Source organism: Paramisgurnus dabryanus, chromosome 22 (genome assembly GCF_030506205.2).
Source record: "Paramisgurnus dabryanus chromosome 22, PD_genome_1.1, whole genome shotgun sequence".
Lineage (NCBI taxonomy): Eukaryota > Metazoa > Chordata > Actinopteri > Cypriniformes > Cobitidae > Paramisgurnus > Paramisgurnus dabryanus.
This window is the reverse complement of record NC_133358.1, coordinates 16,273,946-16,284,794: the sequence shown is the minus strand read 5'-3', so window position 1 is coordinate 16,284,794 and position 10,849 is coordinate 16,273,946. Positions and strand designations below refer to the sequence as shown.

The 10,849-nt window shown below is 32.0% G+C and overlaps 2 protein-coding genes across 3 annotated transcripts; one reads left to right on the top strand and one right to left on the bottom strand.

The window, feature by feature from the left end:
* Positions 1 to 2,115: 2,115 nt before the first annotated feature.
* Positions 2,116 to 6,512, top strand: fitm1 (fat storage inducing transmembrane protein 1). 2 transcript variants are annotated; one of them, XM_065294942.1, is made up of 3 exons: positions 2,116 to 3,726; positions 5,764 to 6,109; positions 6,311 to 6,512. In XM_065294942.1, the coding sequence occupies exons 1-3, from the start codon at positions 3,437 to 3,439 to the stop codon at positions 6,422 to 6,424; spliced, it is 750 nt and encodes a 249-aa protein (XP_065151014.1). In that variant the 5' UTR covers positions 2,116 to 3,436; the 3' UTR covers positions 6,425 to 6,512. The 2 variants fall into 2 exon arrangements, with proteins under 2 accessions (XP_065151014.1, XP_065151013.1); XM_065294941.1 differs by having other exon boundaries at positions 5,764 to 6,512.
* Positions 6,513 to 7,093: 581 nt separating this feature from the next.
* Positions 7,094 to 10,653, bottom strand: psme1 (proteasome activator subunit 1). The gene is made up of 11 exons (XM_065294939.1): positions 10,411 to 10,653; positions 10,209 to 10,241; positions 9,951 to 10,013; positions 9,724 to 9,825; positions 9,529 to 9,595; positions 8,984 to 9,081; positions 8,564 to 8,632; positions 8,394 to 8,461; positions 7,624 to 7,678; positions 7,453 to 7,539; positions 7,094 to 7,320 (listed from the first exon to the last, which is right to left on the bottom strand). Exons 1-11 carry the CDS (start codon positions 10,447 to 10,449, stop codon positions 7,234 to 7,236), a joined length of 768 nt encoding a protein of 255 aa, XP_065151011.1. The 5' UTR covers positions 10,450 to 10,653; the 3' UTR covers positions 7,094 to 7,233.
* Between the last annotated feature and the right edge of the window lie 196 nt (positions 10,654 to 10,849).

Below are 10,849 nucleotides of genomic sequence, written 5' to 3'. Positions count from 1 at the left end.
GTCTGTAGAAGTGTAACTATATTTTTTATACATAAAAGAATCCTACATAATATAAACAAAGATTGAAATCAATGTGAAATCAAACTTTAATTTGATTATAAGACAAGATCACATAAGGTATGCGCTTAATAAAAGAGCGTTTTTTTTTTCAACCAATCAAAATGAAGGATTCGACGGCTGTGGCGTAAATCCTGTGTTTTTTTCCTGGGATTAATTTGAATGAATAATTTTATTTTAATCTACTACATCAAAGTCAAGATCACCTTTTTATCACATTGTAGGCTATTATGGTTCTAAGTAACCCCTTAAAAATGATAAATGCCATCCATACCACAAAGGGAATGCTACTGTTTTATATCCGACACACAGTAGTGTTTGTCAGAGGAAGCTGATAAGATGGGAATGTTAGTAGTCGTATGACATAAACCAGCAGGTTGCACTCAGCTGTAAAAACAAAGGTTGGCCACAACAGACCACTGACAAATGGTAGAAGAACCTCATTTGTGATGCTCTTAGTCTGTTTGCTTGAAATGCATTGGAAGTTTCACCCTAAGCAAACTAAAATGGATCTTTATGGTCTAATAGAGATTATTCATAAGATTCATAACTCTACCAGCAAGCTTCTGCACTCGGTTCTGGTGGCGTTTACTGATCTCACAGCTGGATTACTTGGCCGTTTGTTTTTCAGGCAGCATTTTCACCTTCTTCTCTCTGTGATGGTAATGTTTGGACCTGTTCTGAGTCTCTGGGTCTCCAAGTACAGCATATTTGGCAACAAAAACCAATACCTGTACAGGCAAGAGCTATCTCATTTTAACAATTATGTATTAAGAACAATAGATCTTTTTACCAGTGGGGGTTCTTGACTTCTTTTCCGAGGAAGCACGAATGCGTCGTGTGTTGATATTCATGTCAAAATATGTGTTCTGTGTGTCATGTGAACGTGCATTGCTCCATGTCAAAATACGTGCCTGGTACAGACGTTTCGTAAGGGTTTATAATAAAAGATGTTCGCGTTTGCGATACCCGCTTCATATCATGTGTACTCAGAGTTTGCTGTTACAAAGTCCCTTACGATAATGTAATAACCTCTTTTTTTTTTTTTTTTTTGATTAGTACTAGCAAAATCATGTTTTTACCATAGTAACCATGGTTGAAATAGTTTTTGAATACAATGGTTTTCAAAACTATGGTTATTTTTGTGGTTTTACTACACAAACCATGTTTTTTAACTGTAGTAAAACCATAAATCACGTAAAGGGTGTTGTACCTTGAGTAAAATCATGTTCCATAAAGATATTTTGTTCATACTGTAAATATATAAAAAATGAATTTATTATTAGTGATATGTGTTCCTAGGATTTCATTTGGAGAACTTTAAAGGCAGTTTTCTCAATATTTAGATTTTTTGCAACCTCAAATTCCCAATATTGTCTTATCCTGGATATTCAGCTTTTAGATGATGTATCCCATACAGCAAAAAAGTGATTTAAATATATGCTAAATACATACTTTACTTTAGAAGGTAAAGATTAATTAAATATATTTTTAAATTTTAAAATATATTTAGTTTTAACCATATGTCAACATATATTTCAAAATGTATTTCAGGGGTAACAAATACATTACTACTTTACAACCCATACGGCAAAAAATATAATTTATAAAAAAATTTATATCCTTGCCAAAATATTTATAAAGTATATTTTTTTAGTTGAAAATATATTTAATACATTTTTTTAAACCTGTTATGTTTACAGGTTGTAACATAAACAAAGTGTTTCTTCTAATGCAAGGTGAATATAAAAGCATAAAAAGGGTTTTTGAATTTTTGAATATTTTTACATATATTTAAAATTGTATTTGAAAATATTTTTGCTAAAACATGTACATTTTCAAAAAATTTACCCTTTTGCAAATATATTTTTGCCCATTTTTGAATATTTTTACATGTATTTACAATTGTATTTGAAAATATTTTTGCTAAAACATGTAAATTTTCTAAAAATTGACACTTATTCAAATATGTTTTGCCCATTTTTAAAAAATTTTTACATATATTTACAATTGTATTTGAAAATATTTTTGCTAAAACATGTACATTTTCTAAGAATTTTCAATATTTGTTTGATTTTGAATTGCTGTCTACTGACATAAAATGATAATACAGATATATAAGTTTAAGCTAAAAGGATCATTGACAAAGTTAATGGATGATGTGATTTAGTGTTACTCTCACAGCTACTGTTACACCACTTTAAGAGGTTTTAGCTTAAAGTGAAAGGCTTACAGTTTCATAAATCTTGAGAGGCATGATTTAAGACAGGCCTATTGCAACTCCTTTGCTTGAAAACCTGCTGTAATGTTGCTTAACAAAAAGACAATACTTCGATAAAGGAAAATTGCTAAAAAAAAATTCAGTTTTAAGTTTCTGAAAGTACAATAAATTTCAGGAATAATTCTAAATATTGTAAATTATTTTATTTCTATTAATGTTCAGGATTTGATTTTGTAGCTCGTTGTAAAAGAGACAGGAAATCTTGATCTTGTTAAAAATCTGAATGTGTGTAAAAAGTGTGTCTGGAGACATATTCACGGGTTTCAGGTGCTGGAGTGAGTCTTTGTGTATGAGTGTGAGTGTTTATTTGATAAATGCTGAATATGTGTTGGATTAAAGTGCATTTGGACTTCTCTGAAGCACACACTAAATTGTTTTACGAGAATAATTAAACTTAAACTCACAACTTTATATTTGTTTGGAGTCATCATATCTCAAGTGTGTCGTATTCATGTGTACATAATCATTTGCAAACTACTTCCTTTTATATTCTGCAAGTATAGAAAGGTTTATTTAAAATGAAAACTAATATTATTTGTTTAAATATGAAACAGTTTATGACAAGATCAAATATAGATGTTGTGACAAGTCTGTAGAAGTGTAACTATATTTTTATACATGAAAGAATCCTACATAATATGAACATAGATTGAAATCAATGTGAAATCAAACTTTATTTATAAGACAGGATCACATAAGGTATGCGTTTAATAAAAATTAATGCACACCCTAAGAGCATTTTTTTTAACCAATCAGAATGAAGGATTCAACGGCTGTGGCATACTGTGTTTTTCTAGTATTACTTTTAATGAATAATTTTATTTTAATCTACTACCAAATCAAAGTCAAGATCACCTTTTTATCACATTGTAGGCTATTATGGTTCTAAGTAACCCCTTAAAAATGATAAATGCCATCCATACCACAAAGGGAATGCTACTGTTTTATATCCGACACACAGTAGTGTTTGTCAGAGGAAGCTGATAAGATGGGAATGTTAGTAGTCGTATGACATAAACCAGCAGGTTGCACTCAGCTGTAAAAACAAAGGTTGGCCACAACAGACCACTGACAAATGGTAGAAGAACCTCATTTGTGATGCTCTTAGTCTGTTTGCTTGAAATGCATTGGAAGTTTCACCCTAAGCAAACTAAAATGGATCTTTATGGTCTAATAGAGATTATTCATAAGATTCATAACTCTACCAGCAAGCTTCTGCACTCGGTTCTGGTGGCGTTTACTGATCTCACAGCTGGATTACTTGGCCGTTTGTTTTTCAGGCAGCATTTTCACCTTCTTCTCTCTGTGATGGTAATGTTTGGACCTGTTCTGAGTCTCTGGGTCTCCAAGTACAGCATATTTGGCAACAAAAACCAATACCTGTACAGGCAAGAGCTATCTCATTTTAACAATTATGTATTAAGAACAATAGATCTTTTTACCAGTGGGGGTTCTTGACTTCTTTTCCGAGGAAGCACGAATGCGTCGTGTGTTGATATTCATGTCAAAATATGTGTTCTGTGTGTCATGTGAACGTGCATTGCTCCATGTCAAAATACGTGCCTGGTACAGACGTTTCGTAAGGGTTTATAATAAAAGATGTTCGCGTTTGCGATACCCGCTTCATATCATGTGTACTCAGAGTTTGCTGTTACAAAGTCCCTTACGATAATGTAATAACCTCTTTTTTTTTTTTTTTTTTGATTAGTACTAGCAAAATCATGTTTTTACCATAGTAACCATGGTTGAAATAGTTTTTGAATACAATGGTTTTCAAAACTATGGTTATTTTTGTGGTTTTACTACACAAACCATGTTTTTTAACTGTAGTAAAACCATAAATCACGTAAAGGGTGTTGTACCTTGAGTAAAATCATGTTCCATAAAGATATTTTGTTCATACTGTAAATATATAAAAAATGAATTTATTATTAGTGATATGTGTTCCTAGGATTTCATTTGGAGAACTTTAAAGGCAGTTTTCTCAATATTTAGATTTTTTGCAACCTCAAATTCCCAATATTGTCTTATCCTGGATATTCAGCTTTTAGATGATGTATCACATACAGCAAAAAAGTGATTTAAATATATGCTAAATACATACTTTACTTTAGAAGGTAAAGATTAATTAAATATATTTTTAAATTTTAAAATATATTTAGTTTTAACCATATGTCAACATATATTTCAAAATGTATTTCAGGGGTAACAAATACATTACTACTTTACAACCCATACGGCAAAAAATATAATTTATAAAAAAATTTATATCCTTGCCAAAATATTTATAAAGTATATTTTTTTAGTTGAAAATATATTTAATACATTTTTTTAAACCTGTTATGTTTACAGGTTGTAACATAAACAAAGTGTTTCTTCTAATGCAAGGTGAATATAAAAGCATAAAAAGGGTTTTTGAATTTTTGAATATTTTTACATATATTTAAAATTGTATTTGAAAATATTTTTGCTAAAACATGTACATTTTCAAAAAATTTACCCTTTTGCAAATATATTTTTGCCCATTTTTGAATATTTTTACATGTATTTACAATTGTATTTGAAAATATTTTTGCTAAAACATGTAAATTTTCTAAAAATTGACACTTATTCAAATATGTTTTGCCCATTTTTGAATATTTTTACATATATTTACAATTGTATTTGAAAATATTTTTGCTAAAACATGTACATTTTCTAAAAATTGATCCTTACGCAAATATATTTTTGGCCATTTTTGAATATTTTTAAATATATGTACAATTGTATTTGAAAATATTTTTTGCTAAAACATGTACATTTTCTAAAAATTGACACTTATGCAAATATATTTTTGCCCATTTTTGAATATTTTTACATTTATTTACAATTGTATTTGAAAATATTTTTGCTAAAACTTGTACATTTTCTAAAAATTGATCCTCTTGCAAATATATTTTTGGCCATTTTTGAATATTTTTAAATATATTTACAATTGTATTTGAAAATTATTTTTTGCTAAAACATGTACATTTTCTAAAAATGGACACCTATGCAAATATATTTTTGCCTATTTTTGAATATATTTACAATTGTAGTTGAAAATATTTACACTATGTGACTCTGTCTGTGAAATCCCAGCTATTTATTGTGATTAACTGTTTTCTAACTAAAATCCAACATAATGTAAAGTACATTTGGTGAAAATATAACCTTAATATCTTTAATATTGACTGAGTAAGGTCGTGTCACAGATTTAAATCAATGCGAAATCAAACTTTGGTGCTCTTATACTCATCATTCGATTATGAGACTTTAGTCAGAATTTCACATACTAAATTTATAAACTCAACTGTATATAAAACTATCTAAAGTACACATGCATGTGCAATCAACTGAGATTTACAGTATTGCTCATTCATCATGACTCTTTTGTGATCTCATAGGGTTTTCCTGCATTCGTGCTGGGGCTGGACCTTTACATTATGCGGCTCATTTGTATTTCTTCTCTCGTACTGCATCAGTAACTCCATCGTTCATTCGATCCGTCATCTCTCTCGACTCGCTGCGGCTGGCGTGATGTGGCAGCTCATCCGTCGTTTGCTGTCTTTCCTAGTGGATGCCTCTGGAAGCTGCTTTGAGCCACTACATACCACCACAGTAGCCCATGGGACACCCATAGAGATCGATGACTCTGACACATCGTCCATCCGGGGCCCACTGTTGCTCCTGAGAGGTGAAAAGGGTAAAGCAGCCTGCCTCAAGGCTGGGCTACAATGGCAGGGGTGTGAGGTATCAGATGATATTCTGATCCTATCCTTCTGTTGTTTGATTCTTGCTGAGGAAATCTGTGTTTTTGGGCCATGCTTGGCCCTAGGGAGACCTCTAGGGTCCCCACTGAGGATAATTTTCCTGTTGTGCGTGCTGTTGTTGAGTCTTTGGATCTTTCTGATTCTCTGCTTGTTGGCACACTTCCCATTGTTTCATTCCCAGATGGTTGGAGGAGCATTGGGGTATCTGGGATGGAAGGGACTTTACAAGGGCTGGCATGTTTTGAAGCCAGGTTGGTGCTGTCTTGGAAGAGCAGGAGTTGGACACCACACGTGAAAGACCATCAAATGTGCATACTGACATTAATTTTGTAGCCTCTGGTCGTAGCATACAAAATATTAAACACTCAAGTAGTACTTTAAGGTAAAGGGTTTTAAATATATATATATATATATATATATATATATATATATATATATATATATATATATATATATATATATATATATATAATATATATATATTTTAATTTAAATATATTATACAATATACACTTGTTCCTATGTAATGTAATGTTAAACATTAGTATTGTGGTAATATTTTTTCCAGTATTCAGGATCTGTAAACATCTTTTTGTTAATTTGTTTTTGCATTTGTTTTTCTACAAATAAATGCAATAAAACATTATGTTAACTAACAATTTGGCTAAAATGTTTTGTTAAATCAGCCAGTGGGTTAAATAAACCTAGAACTTGTTTATATTTGACCCAACAATGGGTTAAAACAACCCAGCATAGGAAATTACAACAACGATTCGTCCGTTTTTGACACAATGCTGGGTTAAAAAATACCCAGCAATTTTTAACATTTTATGAATTTTCATGCTCCGAAAACACCAAAAGGTTTAAAGAGCAATGTAACAAAACCCATAAACCTTTGGATGTTGGTATTTGTTAAGTCGTATTAACCAGCATTTATACATATGATAAATAAAAACATGACTGATACCATTTTATCACCATTTTATTGTGTAAAAACTGTAACACAGTGGATTTCTTTTCTGATGCATGAAATTAAAGCTGAGTCAATGCAGTATTACTGTGAAATTTAATATGACGTGTTGCGATGCATATTGCCTGAAGTTTTCAGTAGATGAGTGCTTTTGAAGATGAATCTCCTCTGGGTTTCTTAATCTTGTCAACATTCTTGGTGATGACATCATACAACACAGCCTTGGGTACAAAAAAAGATTAAATCAATTACAGAATCTTACTAAATATATAAAGCTGAACTTAAATTAAAAGACAAGCAGTGCAGTATTGGCGTGAATATCTGTCTATACGATAAGCAGGGTTTGAACTCACGTAAGTGTTACGAATCTCCAGGACTGCGATGCGTAACTCACTGTACTGGTACTGATCCAGTTCATGCACGAGCTGTCTGTAATCTCCCTGTTGACAGGCAATAACACAATCAAATCAGATTATACTCAAGAGGTTTTAATTCATAACAATATCTTATTACAATAAACTCACCACATGTGGCTGTTTAGCGGCTTTGGCTACAGCATCTCCCCTCTCACTGTAGTATCTGGTTATACAAATACACAATGTATTATATTTAAATACAGTATGCATTACCATAAACTGTAGACATGTTCATAAAATGTGTGACCTTTTCTTGTAAAAACCCAACTAAAGTCATTTTTAGTGATTTACTGCTTTCTACATAGAGTAATCCTATGTAATGTAAAGTACATTCTGTAAAAATTTAACTTTGATATTTTTAATACTAACTGAATAAATAAATAAATAAATCTTTGGTGTCCCAAGAGTATGTGTGTGAAGTTCTAGCTCAAAATACCATATAGATCATTTATAATAACATGTTAAAATTGCCACTTTGTAGGTTTGAGCAAAAAATGTGCTGTGCTTGGATAGTGCAGATTAAGGGGCAGTATTATCCCCTTCTGACATCACAATGGGAGCCATATTTCAATGAGCTATTTTTTCACATGTTTGCAGAGAATGGTTGATGGAGTGGATCTTTTTCACACTTTCTAGGTTGATAAAAGCACTGGGGACCCAGTTATAGCACTTTAACATGGAAAAACTCAGATATTCGTGATATGTCCCCTTTAAGGAAAATCAAACGTGGTGCTCCAAATCTCATCATTACATCTTTAGGCTGGATTTTAGAGACAGGATCATATGTGACATTGATGTGAATACTGAAGTATAATCTATATATTTATAATAAAGCCATAATAATAATTTTGTAGTTATGATACAATCTGGTTTCTTACTTGGAAATCTGTGTCTGGAATCCCTCAATCTTGGTACGAGTATTGGTAAGCATTTCAAATACTTTTTCCTGTGGAAACATTTTTAAAGTCCTAAACGTCACATTTTATTCATAAGATGAATTAACACATCGCAATTATGCAGCTGACAGTTCTGTTTAATCGTCACAGACCTGTACGGCAACTCCAAAATTGTTTCCATCTTCAATTTTGGGGATCAGTAGCTGCAACCACATTGACACCTGCATAAAGGTGCAAAACAAATATTGTTAATGCAAATAATTTATAAAGATGCATAAAAAAATAATCTGAGTTTTCAAACATTAGTGCATTAACTATAAAGTACTATAAAAGTAATTGTGCAACTTCGTCTAGCTATCAATAAAAACATTTACATTAAAAGCATATTCATGTACTCAAAATGGTAGTTATTTGTATTAGCAGCACAAAAATCATGGGTTGACGTCTAGGGAACATTCAGATCTGCATAAACAGCATTTAATTCAAGACTGTAATGATATCACAACAGCTTTGAAATCATTCTTGTATCCCTAATCAATTGCAACTAATTTACTGCAGTTTTATAACCTTACCGTGTTAAGACACTCTTTTAGAGTTTGAATTTCAGGCTTGATCCGTTTCAGGAGTTTCTCTACTGTCTCATTGCAGGCCACAGGACCACAGGGAGGACCTTTAAGATAAGATCAGATTAATATTATTTTTTCACTGTTTTGTGCCCTTGAAAGGAAAGTTTAGGAAGGGTCGCCACACAAAAAGTAATTTAAAATAAACACAAAATGATTGCATCATGATTTTTTTTATACCACATATATTTAAATTGGCTACATTATGTGACACAATTGTGATGCTCTGTCCAGAGATGCTCATGTCTAGTAGTATAACAAATTGACATTTTAAGTGGTAAAAAGTGATGAACATTAATAATAACTTAAAATATTGTCAAACTCTATACAAGTTATACAATCAAACAAAAAGGGTTACAGTGCCATCTTGTGGTTACACCTACTGAAATTGTATTTTGGGGGATTTTTACTTGGAAACAGAACTGTGTTAAGTAACATTTTCAGTTTCATTTTCCAGATTAATTCTACACGTCACAAATAAATGAATTGTTCACCTTCGTCGCTTTCTTCATCCTTCTTGTCGTCCTTCTTGTCATCCTTCTTTCCCTCTTTAGCTGCTTTCTGTGTAAATAATAAGCCATTACTGATCGGTCTCAAAGTCTGATTAATTAGTTAATATAATATTAAATCATTGATGATACATACAAAGCACAATACAGTAAACCAATAAAATAATGTGTTTTGGTTACCTCTTCTTTCTTCTTCCTCTTGAGCTCTTCTTTAACTGGGTCAGGGATTGGAATATCCAAAGGAGCCTTGATGACAGACAAATCCTTCAAACTAAGGGATGCCTAGATGAAAAATAAATATAAAAGCTGAACAACAGCTCCAGCATTCATCTCTAGTCTGTTTGTGAGCATTGCAGTGACACTGGATGTAGACACCTGCTCTCTATGCATGATGGATGAATTCATACCTGTAACAGATCGTCCATTTCTGCAATCTTCTTAGGGAAGAAGTTTGACACCAACTGTTCAGCCTGTTGAAAGGGTTAAACACGTCATTAACATAACAACAAATAAATCATATCCATAATATCCCTTGTCTATAATGGTAAACATGTATAAGGGTAAGCACAGTTACCACCTAAATTATAAACAATATTGCTTAATTAAATAAGAGTAATTACTGATTTTTAAGTATGGTAAAACAAAACCAGTGAATCTCTATTTACCTCCTTGGTAATTTTCTGAGCGAATCCATCCACCTGCAAAACACAGGAAGTGTTGGAAAAACTCAACACATGCTCTCAACACACAAATGCCGATAACAGGTGTACTGACAGGTAATAAACCTCAAAATCTAATATTCTCGTTAGATAAATTTTAGGCAGAAATAAGTTTAAAGCAGTTTTAGGCCTGTAATAGGTGGTTTACCTGTTTTTTGGACGCGGGACTCATGTCTAAGGAAGTCATTGTTGCAGAATAATAGTTTCGAGTAATCTTATAAGTGCAAAACTTTAAAAAACCTGTTTTTAATAAACTTTGTCCCACTGGATATCGCGGGATATAAATACGACACTAAAGAAGAGATCCTGTTGTTTTCGTCGTCGAAACGACGATAAGCCACTGTTAGTCAGCACAGAGAATGAAAATGAAAGTGAATTAAACGTTAAATAAATTATTCTCAATGTGACCATGAGAGGGAGCAACAAGTTACGATACAAGTTTAAGCGGAACCGGTGTAGAATAAAAGTCCTACCCGTTTTTCCCAACTAGAATAAAAGTCCTACTATTTTATCAACTAAAATAAAAGTCTTATTATGCTAACAAGAATAAAAGCCCTGCTGTTCTGCCAACTAGAATAAATGTCCTA

What these genes read in the sequence shown, in the direction of transcription:
- fitm1 (XM_065294941.1), top strand. Translation starts at nt 3,437, where the DNA reads ATGCTCTTAGTCTGTTTGCTTGAAATGCATTGGAAGTTTCACCCTAAG. An exon ending in AAAAACCAATACCTGTACAG is followed by an intron (nt 3,727 to 5,763) that starts GCAAGAGCTATC and finishes GTGATCTCATAG; the next exon opens with GGTTTTCCTGCATTCGTGCT.
- psme1 (XM_065294939.1), bottom strand. Translation starts at nt 10,449, where the DNA reads ATGACTTCCTTAGACATGAGTCCCGCGTCCAAAAAACAG. An exon ending in TAAAAGAGTGTCTTAACACG is followed by an intron (nt 8,633 to 8,983) that starts GTAAGGTTATAA and finishes ACCTTTATGCAG; the next exon opens with GTGTCAATGTGGTTGCAGCT. An exon ending in TTCCAGACACAGATTTCCAA is followed by an intron (nt 7,679 to 8,393) that starts GTAAGAAACCAG and finishes TTGTATAACCAG; the next exon opens with ATACTACAGTGAGAGGGGAG.